At 46.9% G+C, this 18,435-nt stretch overlaps 1 protein-coding gene across 2 annotated transcripts; it reads right to left on the bottom strand.

Annotated features, from left to right (window-relative positions):
* Window positions 1-5,265: 5,265 nt before the first annotated feature.
* LOC310636498 (uncharacterized protein) lies at window positions 5,266-18,261 on the bottom strand. 2 transcript variants are annotated; one of them, XM_083356409.1, is made up of 4 exons: window positions 18,205-18,261; window positions 12,323-12,941; window positions 7,993-8,119; window positions 5,266-6,774 (listed from the first exon to the last, which is right to left on the bottom strand). In XM_083356409.1, the coding sequence occupies exons 2-4, from the start codon at window positions 12,926-12,928 to the stop codon at window positions 5,669-5,671; spliced, it is 1,839 nt and encodes a 612-aa protein (XP_083212535.1). In that variant the 5' UTR covers window positions 12,929-12,941; window positions 18,205-18,261; the 3' UTR covers window positions 5,266-5,668. The 2 variants fall into 2 exon arrangements, with proteins under 2 accessions (XP_083212535.1, XP_083212534.1); XM_083356408.1 differs by lacking the exon at window positions 18,205-18,261 and having other exon boundaries at window positions 12,323-13,045.
* Window positions 18,262-18,435: the final 174 nt, after the last annotated feature.

Here is an 18,435-nt window from a genome sequence, read left to right as displayed (position 1 = left end):
TCTAGGGGCCGGTGCTCATCTCCGTTTCAATGCCGAAGAGCGAGCGCTTGTCTGAGGACCTCCGTGGTCCTGACTAGACGCCAAAGGCGCACGGAACGCTGTTACCTTCCCACCGGAGTGGTCCCTATTTTTCTACTTGCATTTTTACGTGCTTTCGAACTACTAGGTTGGCAGAAGCTGGGACGAGTAACAGGCGCTCACTCTGTTACGTGGCACTCGGGATTCGACCCGCCAAACTGCCAACCTTCTGATCGACAAGCTCAGCGTCCTAACCCACTGAGCCACCGCGTCCCTATATAATCTATATATAATCTATAATATGTTAAGTTTATAATCTATATAAACTAAAATGTAAGGAGGGGAGAGAAAGTACAAGGGGATATCTATAATACCAGGGGGTCTTCAAACTTGGCCCTTTTATGACTTGTGGACTTCAACTCCCAGAATTCCTCAGCCTGCCTAGCTAGCCTACAGACATGAGGGGTGAAAGAAAAAGTTTGCACAGGTGGTTTCTATTTGTGTGAAGAGAAGGAACAGGGGTGACATGATAGCAATGTTCCAGTATCTCAGGGGCTGCCACAAAGAAGAGGGAGTCAAGCAGGGGGTTGGACTAGATGACCTCCAAGGTCCCTTCCCACTACTACTTCTTCTTCTTCTTCTTCTTCTTCTTCTTCTTCTTCTTCTTCTTCTTCTTCTTCCTTCTTCTTCTTTATTATTATTATTATTATTATTATTATTATTATTATAATATATTATTTATTATTATTATTATTATTATTATTATTATTATTATTATTATTATTATTATTATTATTATTATTATTATTATTATTATGTGCTTTTTTTGTAAAAGAAAAAGGTGCCGGAACTCAGACGTCATATAACCCGCCTTGCCTACCCTACAAGGTTCCATCCAAAAAAGGTGCCGGAACTCCGTTCTGAGCGTTCTATGAGGAAAAAAGCCCCGATGATTATTATTATTATTTTATTATTATTATTATTATTATTATTATTATTATTATTATTATTATTATTATTATTATTATTATTCTCCAAAGCGCCTGAAGGCAAGACAAGAAGCAATGGATGAAAACTAATCAAGGAGAGAAGCAACTTAAAAATAAGGAGAAATTTCCTCACAGGACAATTAACCAGTGGAAAGGATTGCCTTCAATCCTCGTGTTGACCAGGAATCAGGGGGAAGCATTGTTGTTGTTGTTGTTCGCTAACATGTGGAGATTGCCCCGCTATCTCTGGGTTCTTACAGAGTCACGGATGCAGAGTCATAGAAGGTCAGCATGGAAATCACCCAACGTCCCAAGTCACCCGAGAACCTGCAGTGTCTTTAGGGAAACACCCAAAAAGGAACATTTTTAAGTATTTCTGCTTTTATCTATGGTGTGCCAACCTGTCTGGGTGAATTGCTTATGTAACCAACAAGTATAAATATAAAGATTTCCTGTCATTTGGGCCTTCTCTCTTTTAGAGGGGCCCGTCTTTGTTCAGCTGAATAAAAACGTAAAGCTTAAAAGGCAACTTCTGCTTTCCTTTTACTAAGCAACACCTCGGATCCTGTCAACAGTTGTGGGTGCTTCGTCACTGGAGGCTTGTAAGAAAAGACTGGATAGCCGCTTATCTGGAATGGTACAGGGACTCCTGCTTGAGCAGGGGGTTGGACTAGAAGACCTCCGAGGTCCCTTCCAACTCTGCTCTTCTGTTACCGTATCCATCTTGAACATAACCCATTTGGAACTGTATGCCACTCAGACATCAGCATAGGAAATGTTTTATGACATTTTGTATTATTTATAGTTATTGATATGCTGCCCGTATTATTTTTACAAATAACTCAAGGTGGGGAACGTATCCAATACACCTGCCTTCTATTCTCCCCACAACCACCACCCTGTGAGGTGGGCTGGGCTAAGAGAGATCGGCCCAAAAATCACCCAGCAGGCCTTCCTGGCTAAGATGGGACTTGAACTCATGATTTCCCGCTTTCTGGTCTGATGCCTTAACCACTAGACCAGGGGTCTTCAAAGTTGGCCCTTTTGTTGACCTGTGGACTTCAACTCCCAGAATTCTTCCACCAGGCATGCTGGCTGAGGAATTCTGGGAGTTGAAGTCCACAGGTCACAAAAGAGCCACGTTTGAAGACCCCCGCACTAGACCAACCTGGCTATGTCATAAACTGCTTTAGAACGTTTTATACATTTTGCAAAATCTCAATTCCACAGGGTGTTGCGTGTCCCACGTTGGGCTGTGTTCTGAAACCAAGCCCATCTGAGGTAAAAAGGTAAAGGTTCGCCCGCACATGCGTGCTAGTCGTTTCCGACTCTAGGGGCCGGTGCTCATCTCCGTTTCAAAGCCGAAGAGCCAACACTTGTCCGAGGACATCTCCGTGGTTGCGTGGCCGGCATGACTAGACACCAAAGGCGCACGGAACAGTTACCTTGATTCAAAAAGTTTTACCTGTGGCGCACCTTCGCCCGGGGTAAAAGTTACAGGAAACGGGAGGTTTTAGCGTGCGTGTGTGCGCACTGAGAAAAATGAAATCATTTTAAAAAGCCGAGATCTCGAAATCTCACAAGATTTCTCATGAGTCTGGAAGATCACTCTAGATTTCAGAAAGAGCCGGCATAGCCATACTCCACTCAGTATCAAGGATGTGGCTGTAGAGGTGGCCGACAGGATGAAGTATCTGGGAGGTGCAGATAATAACAATCTGAATTGGTCTCTCCGCACCTCATCCTTAGTGAATCGTGCAAAACAGAGTCTGCGTTTCCTGCATCGGATGAGGAGAGCACATTTTTCTCCTTCTGTCCTGGCCACTTTTTACAGAGGCCCGATGGGGACCATTTTAACAAACTGCATCGTTGTCTGGTTTGGTGGCAGCAGTGCCTCAGACAGAAAGTCCATACAGAGAGTGGTAAGGACAGCCGAGAAGATCATAGCCAGCTCACTCCCTGGTATTCAGGACGCTGCTTATAAGCGCTATGTGTTTAGAGCTCGAAGCATTGTCAGAGACCCCACACGCCCACTTCACGGTCTGTTTCCGTTGCTCCCCTCTGGGAGGAGGTTTTGAAGTATTTCTAGCAGGACTACCTGATTCTGTAATAGCTTAGTTCCCTATGCCATCCGTCTGGTCAACTCGCAACATTCGTTTTTCCATCTATACATAATCCCAACTAGTCTGTCTTGTTTCCCTGTGTCGTCATGTATGTGGGTATATGCATAATTCTGTATTTATTTTTGTCCTGTTTATGTAGTCTGTATTGGAGGGGGTGACCCTTTTGACAGCTGTGTGCATCAAAATTTCATTTTGATGTATGCCAATTAGTGTACATTCAAAGAGACAATGAAGCTATTATTCTGTTCTATATTCTCTCTCACCCCTCCGAGATCTAATGTGGTCTTTGAAAAGACGACTCAGATTTCAAGGTATGGATTCCCCCCCCCTTAATTTTAAAAAATGGGATTTTGACCTTGGGAATAGTATTCCCTGAAAATCCAGTCGGATATTAAGTGGAAATCTTTTACCCTTTTGCATAAATCCACTTCCCATACCAGTGAATATTTCTCTGTCCAGGAAAAAAAATGCCATCACAATAATCAGACTCTCGAAGAAAGCAAGAATGTTAAGAGAAATTTCTGTTGCAATAATTCCCATACTGGACTTGTGACAGATGTTGCCTCTGATCCAATGTTCCCATTAGGTTTATTCTAATCAGCTTCTGCGACGAGTAACAAATTTCTACCTTCCCTCTCCATTGACAAAGATTGTGCCCATCACTTACTTGCAACACAGAACCAAATTGAAAGTAATTTCCGAGAAATTGGTCAAAGGGGCTGAAATATTTTCAACCTAACTCAGCAGGAAAGCAGGAAAGCACCAGGTTACGTTAATGATAATTGAGTAAACATAACAGCAGATTCAATTTCTTTCCAAAGTGAAGTTTGTTATACATATTTGATGGCTGGAATCAGAAACAGCCAGGTTTAAAAAGTCACTCAGTTCCTACATACAGCAGCCAAATCAGTCAATGCTAAAGAAATAAAAATGTCTAGATAATAGGACAGATTCCCCGTGCTGAAGTACTCACCTCTTCAAATTGCCAAAGTTAAGCAACAGTATTAGCATGGCGTCTGGGAAACGGTTTGTAATCCGACATTAAGGGCGTGTTAAAATTGTACCAGCACTACGTAAATATTTGAAATTCTCACGGAAATTCAATTTTTTTTAAAAAAAGTATTAAAAAGTGTTATATGCGAACCCAGATCAACATGATGAAAGCGTTGCACAGCAACCTCTGCCCCTTTCCTATGTGCGCACGTCCTGGCACATATACAAAAGGGATGGGGCTTATGTCACAATGCTACACGTTTTCATCATTTTACTCTCCACGCATACACTATGGATGCCTAGAACTGACATAAAAACCAAGCATTGGATCTGAAAGAGCTACAGTGCAAAAAAAAAAACCCCAGGGTTACCTACAGTTATTAGTTACACATTGCAGTCATTCCCATTTACTCAGAAACTTGCCAACTCTTTTGATATGGCTACCATAGTCTGGAGCACAGGTAGTCCCAAGTTTAGCTCCCACAATTGGGACCAACAGCTGTTAAGTGAAGTGGTCGCAAAGTGGGAAATCACATGACTTGTCATTGGGCTTCTGTTTCCTCTATTTCCCTCACCCTTTCGAATGCTAAGCCCAGCACTGGGATGATAAGCAAAAAGGGGAATTAATGTGTGTATTTACATTCATCGGAGAGAAAGGGATCGCAAGGGAGTACGCAAACACACAATAGGGAATACACGTTGAAATCAGTATCTTGGTACTGGCTATGTAAGCAGCCCAAAGTATTCCCCATTGTGTGCCCTGCTTATTCTCTTGTAATCCTTTCATCTCCAATCTCTCCATTCGGTGAGGGGGCATAAAAAAAGGTTTACTGTAGGCAAGCTCTCCTATGCCTGACCTGTTTTCTCCCTACAGTAGTTTGAAGAGAATGGGATTACAAGAGAGTAAGCAGGTACATAATGGAGAATATACTGGCTGTTATGGCCATATATTGCTTTCAATGTGTATTCCCACTGTGTCCCTGCTTGCTCTCTTGTAAACTTCTCCAATTTCTCCAACTTGCAAGAGAGGGGGGGGGGCGGAGAAAAAACAACCGGTCAGGCACAGGACAAAGCATACTGACTGTAAGAGCGAACACATGATCGATGAACGCTTCGAAGGTCATTAAGTGCAGCCCTGATGTAACTTTGACTGGTCACGGAATAAAGCAGTCAGTAAGCAAGGACTACCCATACAATTAAGACGTTGTTTCACTGCCTTTGGGAATCTTCACATCAGCAGTTGCTTCACGGGGCTCAGCAATTTCGCTGAGGCAGCCGACCGTCTCATCTTTTCATCTTTGCCTTCTCCCCTCCAACTGAGTTTCAGGAGGAACCATTTTAAAGCACCGTCAAGTCTATTCTGGGTCTTAATTTGAGTGTTTCTCCTGCAAAAACGGCACCCCACCCCTTGCGACTGGAGGCTGTGGGTCGTGCATTCCCGGTTTTAAGTGCTCAGTGCTGTGAACTACAAGGAAAGAAAGTTGTGAGGGGGCTCCTAAGGAGAAATCCATTTCCAAACTAAAAGGTGAAAAGAGTGCCATCTAATTACAGCTGCCCGCCATTACTGGGGTGGGTGGGGGATGGGGGCTGAGCAAGGTAAGCCGATGGTTTCTCTCGCGCATGCTTTCTCACAAAGTGCTTGACCACGTGCGCGCGCTGGGTGAAGTTCTTCCGGCAGATGGCGCACTTGTAGGGCTTCTCTCCCGTGTGCATCCGCTGGTGCACCAAGAGGCCGGAGGAGTGCCGGAAGTGTTTCCCACACTCCGAGCACTGATAGGGCTTCTGCTCAGTGTGGATCACAATGTGGGTGAGGAGTGTCGTCTTCTGATTAAAGCTCCTACCGCAGTCGGAGCACTGATATGGCTTCTCTCCCGTGTGGATTCTTTTGTGTCGGTTCACACTCGACTGCGTGGCAAAGACCTTCCCACAGATCGGGCAGGGGCTGCCCTGCCTTCCCTTGTACGATGTCGGCGAGCTGTTAAGTTTATCGAGGTCGTCGTACGGACCCATGAGGGCTATATTTTTTTCTTCGGCGACCTCACCTTCCGCCGGCTTCTCATGTTCTTCGAGAGGACCAAAGACTCCATCTTTCCACTCCCCTTTCAGCTGCGCCGCGGTCATCTCCTTCTTCTGCCCGTTCAACAACCTCCCCAATTCTAATCTCTGCCTGAAGCTCTTCTTGCAAGAAATGCACTTGTACACCTTCTCTCCGGTGTGGTCTATCTGGTAGGCGTTGACACCCCACTTCGGCTTGAAGTTTTTCCCGCAGTCCGAACATTGGTACGACTTGTCTCTGGCATGCACCATCTCGTGGGAGAGCAGGTTGGTCTTCCGATTGAAGCTTTTCCCACAGTGAGAACATTTGTAGGGCTTCTCTCCGGTGTGAATTATAAGATGTCTATTCAGGCTCGATTTTCGGGTAAACGCTCTCCCGCACAGGGGGCAGGAATGCCTCGGCCCGTCTTTGTGCTGCCTCGGGGGGACAGTGAATCTCCAAAGGTTGACCCCATCCAGCTCATTAGCGGGTGCCTCTTCTGAATTCTGCGTTTCATTTTCTTCGGGATAATCAACCACAACATCTTTGATCTCGGACCTGTCAAAAGCGACCATCTGATCTTCCTCAATAGGCTGATACATCTCTTGGTCGCTTTCTAGAAGGGGGCGAAAGTGTACAATGTTATAATGCCTGCTTTATGCTCTTATCGTAAAACACAGGCAACACACCGTATTGTTTGGGGACAGTAGCGTCTGTACAGATTGTGAACGTTCTGATGATTTAGTTAACTTAAAACCTTTAAAGATTTTTAAAAAAGGATTTATAGCAACTGCAACAGCACTCAAGACTTAATATAACGCTTCACAGTGCTTTACAGCCCTTACTAAGTGAGTCAGCCTATTGCCCCCAACAATCTGGGTCCTCGTTTTATTGACCTCGGAAGGATGGGAGGCTAAGTCAACCTTGAGGCGTCAGAGTCGAACTGCCGAACTGCAGGCAGCCGGCAGTCAGCAGAAACAACCTGCAGTACTACATTATTACCACTGTGCTACCACATTATGACCATAATGTCAATATTATGATGATTTCTAAAACGTTCAATGTTTGTAAGCACAAGGCCGAGTATGCAGAGCTGAGAATTACGCTGGTGTTTCTCAACCTTAGCAACTTTAGGATGTGTGGATTTCAACTTCCCACCCTGTTCTGTGGGAATTCTGGGAGTTGAAGTCCGCGCGTCTTCAAACTTGCAAAGGCTGAGAAACACGGGCAACACACAAAACGATTTAAATGTTTAAATAAATAAAACACATATGCCCAAACAGGCACACTGGGCAAACCGAAAACCTGAGTCACGCCCCCCTTAGGTGGCATCATTTTGCCATTTTGGGGACTTGATGTAATTAATTTTTAATCTGATTTTAATTTTTGTATGTTTGTTTTTAACCCTCCCTGTAAACCGCCCTGAGTCCTACGGGAATAGGGCGGTACATAAATTTAAATAAATAAATAAATAAATAAATAAATAAATAAATAAATAAATAAATAAATAAATAAATAAATAAATAAAATCTCTGCCACCTAACTTTTTTAAATAAATAAATAAATAAATAAATAAATAAATAAATAAATAAATAAATAAATAAATAAATAAAAAGAGGAAAATGGAAATGTTAACCCTTTTTTTGCCCAATCATACTTAACTGGATAGGCTAACATGTATTGGTTCGACCATCACAAAAAATTAAAATAAATAAATTCCAGGAATTGGAAGCCAAGAAGCAAGCACAATTAAACAGGAGGTGTGTTTCAATCCCCACTCTGGAAAGGATTCCTGACGCAGAATCCAGAGCTGAAGAAACAAGACAATCCTGACCTAATGAAGAAACCTCCTCATTTCCCTCGGGCTTGATCTCTTTATAAGGGGGTCTCTCTGGGGTCTCCAGGGATGGCTCTCCAAAGTCACAGAAATCTCCAGCCTGTTCATCAACTGGACTTGGGACCTAAAGGTACAAAAAAAAAGATGGAAGATTAGAATTTGAGAGTTGGGATTACTATACCTTTTTTTGAGGGAGGGAGGTTGAAACTAGACAAAAAGGAGCCAGTTGTAATTTTTTTACTCATGGTTGCAGAATTAAGAACTGCTCCAAAGTGGAAAGTTTCAGCCTATTCTTGAGTAATTGGCATGCTAAGGTAAGCTCTAACTGCCAAAATTCAAACACAGACTAACTTTGTCCCAGACCTGGAAAGATCCTACAACTAACTATCACTGTTAATTAATAACTAATAATAATAATAATACTTCTTTTGATAAAATTTAGTGCTGTGCGAAAGCTACTATTGAATGTTGAGATACAATGTTCGAAGGTGTTTTCTTGTATTCTTGCTTCTTCTTGCCTTACAAAATATTAAACACGAACAATTAGATTAAAAACAACTTTTCCTACATCAGGGTAGGCCACCTTGGCTCTTTTATGACTCGTGGACTTCAACTCCCAGAATTCCTGAGCCAGCCACGCTGAGGGGAAAGGGAGAGGTTTCCAAGCTGAGCCACGCTGGCTCAGGAATTCTGGGAGTTGAAGTCCACGAGTCACAAAAGAGCCAAGGTGGCCTACCCCTGCCCTAGGCTGCTTTATGACTCGTGGACTTCAATTCCCAGAATTCCTGAGCCAGCCACGCTGAGGGGAAAGGGAGAGGTTTCCAAGCTGAGCCATGCTGGCTCAGGAATTCTGGGAGATGAAGTCCACGAGTCATAAAAGAGCCAAGGTGGCCTACCCCTGGCCTAGGCTGCTTTATGACTCGTGGACTTCAACTCCCAGAATTCCTCAGCCAGCCACACTGAGGGGAAAGGGAGAGGTTTCCAAGCTGAGCCATGCTGGCTCAGGAATTCTGGGAGATGAAGTCCACGAGTCATAAAAGAGCCAAGGTGGCCTACCCCTGCCCTAGGCCGCTTTATGACTCGTGGACTTCAATTCCCAGAATTCCTCAGCCAGCCACGCTGAGGGGAAAGGGAGAGGTTCCCAAGCTGAGCCGTGCTGGCTCAGGAATTCTGGGAGATGAAGTCCACGAGTCATAAAAGAGCCAAGGTGGCCTACCCCTGCCCTAGGCCGCTTTATGACTCGTGGACTTCAATTCCCAGAATTCCTCAGCCAGCCACGCTGAGGGGAAAGGGAGAGGTTCCCAAGCTGAGCCGTGCTGGCTCAGGAATTCTGGGAGATGAAGTCCACGAGTCATAAAAGAGCCAAGGTGGCCTACCCCTGCCCTAGGCCGCTTTATGACTCGTGGACTTCAATTCCCAGAATTCCTGAGCCAGCCACGCTGAGGGGAAAGGGAGAGGTTCCCAAGCTGAGCCGTGCTGGCTCAGGAATTCTGGGAGTTGAAGTCCACGTGTCAGAACCTACTTCACCCCCCATCTTAGGAAAGAAGGCCTCTTGGAGACAAGGTTTTCCAAGCAGGAACTTTTACTAAGAAATAGGAGATAGCAGGCATAATAGACAGGATCTGAGGAATCTCCTCACAGATCGATATTTTTAAAGCGTTCCCAAACAGACCCCACCCCACAGTTCATTCGGTCAGTTCCGGATCAGCCAAGCTCCAGGTGATAAGCCCATCATGGAAGAATTAACAGTTTGCAGCAGGATCATTTCCACCCCTCTCATACTTCATTCGGAGAAACAAACCAGATTCCGGAGAGTTTCATTCCTCCCTTTTCCACCCCCTTTCCTAGTGAGAGAGTAATTTATATTGTGATGGATAGCAGGCACGCAGAATAAACAAAAGGGTTACATTTGAGGAAAGGAAGTGAAAGCAATAAAACCCCATGCTTCTTCCCTCTCCTCTTTGGGAATCCGGGGGAGGGTAAGATTTGGGTTTTGCACAGAAGAGATAGTTAGAAATGAAATATAAATGGATTCTGACACCACGAGTCATAAAAGAGCTACGGTTGCCTACCCCTGTCCTAGATCAAAGGGACTTTCAAACATGGCCTAGTCATCTAATGGCTTGACTACTGCAACCTGCTCTACATGGGGATGGCCTTTGAAGACTATCTGGAAGCTTCAAGTGGTCCAGAATGAAACAGTGCAAGCTGTGATAGGCAGGAAAGTGTTTGGAAACCTCGCCACTTTCTATTCTGCTGATTGACAGCTCAGAATCAGGAAATTTCTCTTCTTGTGGTACTCCCATAAATATGGGAAGACTGCTATCACATCAGCCCTGGACCTTCTTTTCATTAAATTAGTTGTACCCAAGTCCAGAAATATGTTTTAGCCTCCAGTCCCCTAATCATCTTTGCTGCTCTTCTCTGTACTCTTTCTAGAGTCTCAACATCTTTTTTTACATCGTGGTGACCAAAACTGGATGCAGCATTCCAGGTGCGGCCTTACCAAAGCATTGTAAAGTGGCATCGACACTTCATGTGATCTTGATTCTATCCCTCTGTTAATGCAGCCTAGCACTGTGTTGGCTTTTTTGGCAGCTGCAGCACACTGCTGGCTCATATTTAAGTGATTGTCCACTAGGACTCCGAGATCTCTCTCACAGTTACTACTATTGAGCCAGGTACCACCTATACTATACCCGTGCATTTGGCTTTTCTTGCCTAAATGTAGAGCAGGGGTTTTCAAACTTGACCCTTTTATGACTTGTGGACTTCAACTCCCAGAATTCCTCAGCTAGGCAAGCTGGCTGAGGAATAACAACAACAACAACAACAACAAAGTAGTTGGAAGGGACCTTCCAACCCCTTGCTCAATCAGGAAACCCTATACCAGGGGTCAGCAACCTCAAACAGTGAAAGAGCCACTCGGAACCGGTTCCCTCACAAAAGAAAAAACTGGGAGCCGCAAAAAATATGTGTGCATGCGTGTACATGCACACATGCACAGAAGAGTAGAGGGTTTTACTGAAGAGTAGAGCCAAGGCGAGATATGCACCTACCCTGCATATTTGAATTCATTGGTTGAACTTTTTTAGTCCCACTTTTTTTTTTGGACTGCACATGGCAGAGGACCAGGAGCCGCAGGAGACGGGTGGAAGAGCCACATGCGGCTCCGGAGCCGCGGGTTGCAGACCTGTGCCCTATACCATTTCAGACAAATGGTTGTCCAGTCTCTTCTTAAAAACTTCCAGTGTTGGAGCATTCACCGCTTCTGGAGGCAGGTTGTTCCACTGGTTAATTGTTCTAACTGTCAGGAAATTTCTTCGTAGTTCTAGGTTGCTTCTGTCCTTGATTAGTTTCTGGGAGTTGAAGTCCACAAGTCAGAAAAATGCCAGGTATCACCTATACCAGGGGTAGGCAACCTTGGCTCATTTATGACTCGTGGACTTCAACTCCCAGAATTCCTGAGCCAGCCATGCTGAGGGGAAAGGGAGAGTTTCCAAGCTGAGCCATGCTGGCTCAGGAATTCTGGGAGATGAAGTCCACGAGTCATAAAAGAGCCAAGGTGGCCTACCCCTGCCCTAGGCCGCTTTATGACTCGTGGACTTCAATTCCCAGAATTCCTGAGCCAGCCACGCTGAGGGGAAAGAGAGAGGTTTCCAAGCTGAGCCATGCTGGCTCAGGAATTCTGGGAGATGAAGTCCACAAGTCATAAAAGAGCCAAGGTGGCCTACCCCTGCCCTAGGCCGCTTTATGACTCGTGGACTTCAATTCCCAGAATTCCTGAGCCAGCCACGCTGAGGGGAAAGAGAGAGGTTTCCAAGCTGAGCCATGCTGGCTCAGGAATTCTGGGAGATGAAGTCCACGAGTCATAAAAGAGCCAAGGTTGCCTACCCCTGACCTATACTATACCAGTGCATTTGGTGTTTCTTGCCTAAATGTAGAGCAGGGGTCTTCAAACTTGGCCCTTTTCGGACTTGTGGACTCCCAGAATTCCTCCACCAGGAAGTTGAAGTCCACAAGTCCTAAAAGGGCCAAGTTTGAAGACCCCTGATGTAGAGCCTCACTTTTCTCACCATGGAAACAGGCCGGCTTAGTTTTTTGCCAGCAAGCATGGAACAGGATGTGTTTTCATGATGCTTGGGTATAGGCAGTGACATCACTAAGGAAGCCCCACTCTGCAGGGGTATTGTTATGTGGGCATGAAAAGCAAGTGTTCCATGAGATGCTGGAGGAATTGAACCTGGAATTATCGCACAGGCAAACTGCACCACCCACCCTTCAAAAACGGGCTCCTGAAAGATAAGGATGGATTCACTATTCTCACCTCCTCTTCCGGCTGGTCCGTCTCTTGCTGCCTCAGCAAGAACTCCTCCGCCAGAGCTACTGCCAGTGAACACGTCTCTGCTCCATAGCCCCGAATTCTTCTCTGGATCTCCCGAGGCAGGATCTCTAGGAACTGCTCCAGGATCACCAGCTCCAGGATCTGGTCTTTGGTGCGTCTTTCTGGTTGCAGCCATCCCCAGCAGAATTTCCTCAGCCGCTTGCAAGCCATTCTGGGACCTTCCGACGGTTGGTAGCGGAACCGCCTGAAGTGTTGGCGGTGGGCTTCCTCAGAGCTGGTTTGTTCGTCTTGCTTGAAGGCGGGCGGGACGGTGACGATCCTTCTTCCCCGGAGATCCTGCTGGCCTTCCGAGCCACACGAGTCGTCCTCTGGGATGTTTCCCCAGATGGAGCTAGAGGACTCAGCTTCTTTAAGGAAATTCTGCCACCGGTTTTCCCAAGATACCATGTGCCCTTCTTCTGGTTCCATTTTAATCTGCGATGGCATTGCTGCAGGCAAGTCCTCTCCCACGATGCCTGTCACAACAAGCTGCAGGCTCCCCTCAGCTTCAGCAGTGGGACTATCCGTGGCCTCCTTTTCAGTTTTCATCCTTGGGGTATCCCTGGGATCAAAAAGAGGGGGGGGGAAGAGAGTCATTCACCAATGGAAAATTATCAGTGACAACTGCTATCGCTTGCCAAAATGGGACATGGTATCCTCCCCTCAAAAGGGACGCGGTGGCTCAGTGGGTTAGGACGCTGAGCTTGTCGATCAGAAGGTCGGCAGTTTGGCGGGTCGAATCCCGAGTGCCGCGTAACAGAGTGAGCGCCTGTTACTCATCCCAGCTTCTGCCAACCTAGTAGTTCGAAAGCACATAAAAATGCAAGTAGAAAAATAGGGACCACTCCGGTGGGAAGGTAACAGCGTTCCGTGCGCCTTTGGCGTCTAGTCATGCTGGCCAAAGGACCACGGAGGTCCTCAGACAAGCGCTCGCTCTTCGGCTTTGAAACGGAGATGAGCACCAGCCCCTAGAATCGGAAACGACTAGCATGCATGTGCGGGGGAACCTTTACCTTTACCTATGTATGTAAGTAATAGCATGCGTATACAGTATGTATGTTATGTATGTGTATGAGTAGATATATACTTTTTTTTGAGAACAGGCAACAGAATTTCATTTTTAATGTGTGCCAGGGTGCCCACAGTAAAAAAATAACAATAAAGATTATCTTATCTTGAGCCGCGGTGGCGCAGTGGTTAGAATGTAGTACTGCAGGCTACTTCTGCTGAGTGCCGGCTGCCTGCAGTTCGGCAGTTCGATCCTGACTGACTCAAATTTGACTCAGCCTTCCATCCTTTCCAGGTCGGTACAATGAGGACCCAGATTGTTGGGGGCAATGTGCTGACTCTGTAAACCACTTGGAGAAGACTGTAAAGCACTGTGAAGGGGTATGTAAGTCTAATCTTAATTTAGCACCTGGCAACCCTTGGATATTTATGACAACGGTAGCGCCAGTGTCCCGAAGCCACGGTTGCCATTTGTGATCCTCCTAATCTTGCAGGTTTCTGACAAGCAAACTCAGTGGGGAAGCCAGCAGGGAAGATCGCAAGTCGAGGTCATGGGCTGTCTTGCTTAATGAACGCAGCAAAATAGCTGGTAAAATTGTGATGCGGTCACGTGAGGCCTCAACGTAATGTCTGCACTGCTTAAATGACAAATTTTCCAGCTCCTATTTTGGTCAAGGACTACTTGTACTGCACATCCATAATTATAATTGATGGAAAGTGATTGGGGATACAGAAAGGCACTAGATCCATATTTCAGGAAACTATTAAAGCCTCAGCCTGCTTTTGGATAAAACATTTCCAGTTCTCCCGTTCAAGAACCATAACTGGGTTACATATTGTGCTAAATCAAATGTCATTTCCTTCAGGTTTGACTGAGAGCATTGCCTGAACCCAGTTGATGGTGGCTCGTTTGATAAAGTACTAAATTTAAGCTAATTGCTACGTCTAGCTCAGTGTTTCTCAACCTCGGCAACTTTAAAATCCGTGGCCTTAGCTGGCTGGGGAATTCCGGGAGCTGGAAGGCTAAACATCTTAAAAGTTGCTGAGTTTGAGAAAAATGCTGTGTGGAAACTGGGTGCCCGTAGCACATTTTTTGAAGAGCCTATATACCATCATCCTGGTTGCCAGCCAGGCAGTTGCAGCTGTTGGGAGTTGAAGCAACCACCTCTGGAAGATCAACGACCTCTCTCTCCTATTGTCACCATTTTACCTTTTTTCTCCTTTCTGTGGTGGTAAAAGAAAAAAAAACGATAAAGGAAGTTGTGGGCAAATGTAGGAAGAGAAGATGTTAATGAAAAGTACAGAGACTTAGGCTGAAGTTTAATCCCCAACCTGGTGGGCTGGTGGGACTATAAGCCCATCACCGGCTGTGAAGGAAGGAAGGAAGGAAGGAAGGAAGGAAGGAAGGAAGGAAGGAAGGAAGGAAGGAAGGAAGGAAGGAAGGGACTTAAATCCCTGTTTCATCATAGTTTGTTAGCCATAGTTTATGATTTCTGAGGTGATGCAAATATAGTCACTTTCTCTCAGACCAAACCACTTCACACAATAATAGCTGTGGAATTTTCTATCCTCAGCCTTAAGAGGAAGGAAGGAAGGAAGGAAGGAAGGAAGGAAGGAAGGGAGGGAGGGAGGGAGGGAGGGAGGAAGGAAGGAAGGAAGGAAGAAGGAAAGGAGGGAGGGAGGGAGGGAGGAAGGAAGGACTTAAATCCCTGTTTCATCATAGTTTGTTAGCCATAGTTTATGGTTTCTGAGGTGATGCAAATATAGTCACTTTCTCTCAGACCAACCCACTTCACACAATAATAGCTGTGGAATTTTCTATCCTCAGCCTTAAGAGGAAGGAAGGAAGGAAGGAAGGAGGAAAGGAGGGAGGGAGGAAGGAAGGGAGAGAAGGACTTAAATCCCTGTTTCATCATAGTTTGTTAGCCATAGTTTATGATTTCTGAGGTGATGCAAATATAGTCACTTTCTCTCAGACCAACCCACTTCACACAATAATAGCTGTGGAATTTTCTATCCTCAGCCTTAAGAGGAAGGAAGGAAGGAAAGAAGGAAGGAAGGAAGGGAGGGAGGGAGGGAGGAAGGGAGGGAAGGACTTAAATCCCTGTTTCATCATAGTTTGTTAGCCATAGTTTATGATTTCTGAGGTGATGCAAATATAGTCACTTTCTCTCAGACCAACCCACTTCACACAATAATAGCTGTGGAATTTTCTATCCTCAGCCTTAAGAGGAAGGAAGGAAGGAAAGAAGGAAGGAAGGAAGGGAGGGAGGGAGGGAGGAAGGGAGGGAAGGACTTAAATCCCTGTTTCATCATAGTTTGTTAGCCATAGTTTATGATTTCTGAGGTGATGCAAATATAGTCACTTTCTCTCAGACCAACCCACTTCACACAATAATAGCTGTGGAATTTTCTATCCTCAGCCTTAAGAGGAAGGAAGGAAGGAAGGAAGGAAGGAAGGGAGGGAGGAAGGAAGGACTTTTCTAGATTTCTGCAAACAAGATCGAGGAATGAAGCAGAATTACACAACGATGGCCTTTCTGTTTGTTCCCCCTGCGCTAGGTTAATACAGGTAGTCCTGGACTTTCAACACTTCTGGTGACCGTTCAAAGTTACAACCGCACCGAAAAAAAGTGAATTATGACCCTTTATGCCAGGGGTAGGCAACCTTGGCTCTTTGATGACTCGTGGACTTCCAACTCCCAGAATTGCTGGCTCGAGAATGCTGGGAGTTGAAGTCCACGAGTCATCGAAGAGCCAAGTGTTGCCTACCCCTGGTTTTATGCACTTACAGCCCTGGCAGCATTCCACCCGGTCGCATGATCAAAATTCAGATGCTTGGCAAGTGGTTCGTATTTACGACCTAGGGGTGCGCGCGCGTGTGCGTGTGTCATGAGATCCGCTTTTGCGACCTCCTGACAAGCAAAGTCAATGGGGGGGGGGGGGAGTCAGATCCAGTTAACAATTTGGGTTCCGCTAACTGAACTGTGGTGCCGGAGAAGACTCCTGCGAGTCCCTTGGACTGCCAGGCGATCAAACGGGTCAGTCCTAGAGGAGATCGACCCTGACTGCTCTTTAGAAGGCCAGATCCTGAAGTTGAAACTCAAATCCTTTGGCCACCTAATGAGAAGGAAGGACTCACTGGAGAAGAGCCTAATGCTGGGAAAGATTGAGGGCAATAGAAGAAGGGGACGACAGAGAATGAGGTGGCTGGATGGAGTCACCGAAGCAGTAGGCGTGAGCTTAAATGGTCTCCAGAAGATGGTAGAGGACAGGAAGGCCTGGAGGAACATTGTCCATGGGGTAGCGATGGGTCGGACACGACTTCGCAGCTAACAACAACAATAAGAAGGAAGGACTCACTGGAGAAGAGCCTAATGCTGGGAAAGGTTGAGGGCAAGAGAAGAAGGGGACGACAGAGAAGGAGGTGGCTGGATGGAGTCACTGAAGCAGTAGGCGTGAGCTTCAATAGACTCCAGAAGATGGTAGAGGACAGGAAGGCCTGGAGGAACGTTGTCCATAGGGTTGGAATGGGTCGGACACGACTTCGCCGCTAACAACAACAATGAGAAGGAAGGACTCACTGGAGAAGAGCCCAACGCTGGGAAAGGTTGAGGGCAAGAGAAGAAGGGGACGACAGAGAAGGAGGTGGCTGGATGGAGTCACCGAAGCAGGAGGCGTGAGCTTAAATGGTCTCCAGAAGATGGTAGAGGACAGGAAGGCCTGGAGGAACGTCGTCCATGGGGTGGCGATGGGTCGGCCACGACTTCGCCGCTAACAACCACAACGGCAACCGAACTGCAGAGATGCGCTCAAGGCTGGCGAAAGCCCGGTCGTAAAACGGGACCAAACTCACCTAAGGAACGAAACGGTCCCGCTGGGGCGACAGAAACGCTGGGCGTAACTCGAGGACCGCCTGTACACCCTCTTTCCAACCTCCCCAAGCACACACCACCACCGGCTTTGGACCCCCCCCACTCCCCCCCCACTCTGCTTTGCTTCCTGGCATCCTCTCCGGACGACCCCCCACCCCCACCCACCCCACCCCCCAAAAAAGGAGATCTGCTTCTTTCTTTCTTTCTTTTTATTTCCTCCCCTTTTCTTTTACGGATCGATCTCTCCCGACGAGCCCCCCCACCCCACCCCCCCCACCCCCCAAAAAGGAGATCTGCTTCTTTCTTTCTTTTTCCTTTTCCTCCCCTTTTCTTTTACGGATAGATCTCTCCCGACGACCCCCACCCCACCCCTCCACCCCCCCCAAAAAAGGAGATCTGCTTCTTTCTTTCTTTTTATTTCCTCCCTTTTCTTTTACGGATCGATCTCTCCCGACGACCCCCCACCCCACCCACCCCCACCCCCCAAAAAAGGAGATCTGCTTCTTTCTTTCTTTCTTTCTTTCTTTCTTTCTTTCTTTCTTTCTTTCTTTCTTTCTTTCTTTCTTTCTTTCTTTCTTTCTTTTTCCTCCCTTTTTGTTTTACGGATCGATCTGTTGGGTTCGGGACGAGGAACCGCCCGCTGGCCGCCTCTCCCGAGCCTGCCGTGGAGAGGATCGAGGAAGAGGGGCCGGCCCCAAAGTCACCCAGCCGGCTTTACACGCCTAAGGCGGGGGACGGGGACGGGGGAACTGGAGCTCGCCGTCTCGGTGCCTTCCAAACCCGGTGCCTTCAACCATTAGACCGTACTGCCTCTCTCCCCTCTTCCTCCTCCTCCTCCTCTTCCTCCCCTCCTCCTCCTCCTCCTCCGCGGCCCCCCACCTCCTCCTCCCAGCCCCCCCTTCCTCCTCCCCGCAGCCGGGCAAAGCAGCCTCCGAAACTCACGGCTCGCCGGAGGAAGCCGAACCTGCCCCGAGTTGAGAAATTCAAAATCCAGAGAGTGAGGAAGGGGGCGGAGCTTCGGGGCGAGGGCTTGGGAGGGCGGGGCCCTCGACGCTCCTCGCGCTGCCTCTCTCTCTCTCCTCTCTCCTCTCTCTCGTTCTCGCCGTGCTGACACAGGCGCCGGGGCCGCTCTGGGAAAGCCGGCAGACGCTGCTCCTTTTTTAACCCCTTCGG

The sequence above is a fragment of the Vipera ursinii genome (genome assembly GCF_947247035.1).
Source record: "Vipera ursinii genome assembly, chromosome: 2".
Lineage (NCBI taxonomy): Eukaryota > Metazoa > Chordata > Lepidosauria > Squamata > Viperidae > Vipera > Vipera ursinii.
Note: the sequence above shows the minus strand (reverse complement) of the source record. Positions and strands in the feature narration are given on the sequence as shown.

Bases quoted from the DNA above. Each gene is read 5' to 3' on its own strand.
- LOC310636498 (XM_083356408.1), bottom strand. From the start codon at position 12,976: ATGACTCTCTTCCCCCCCCCTCTTTTTGATCCCAGGGATACCCCAAGG. The intron at 8,120-12,322 runs GTGAGAATAGTG...TTGTACCTTTAG, and splicing joins CGGACCAGCCGGAAGAGGAG to GTCCCAAGTCCAGTTGATGA. The intron at 6,775-7,992 runs GTCAGGATTGTC...GCCCCCTTCTAG, and splicing joins TGAGGAGGTTTCTTCATTAG to AAAGCGACCAAGAGATGTAT.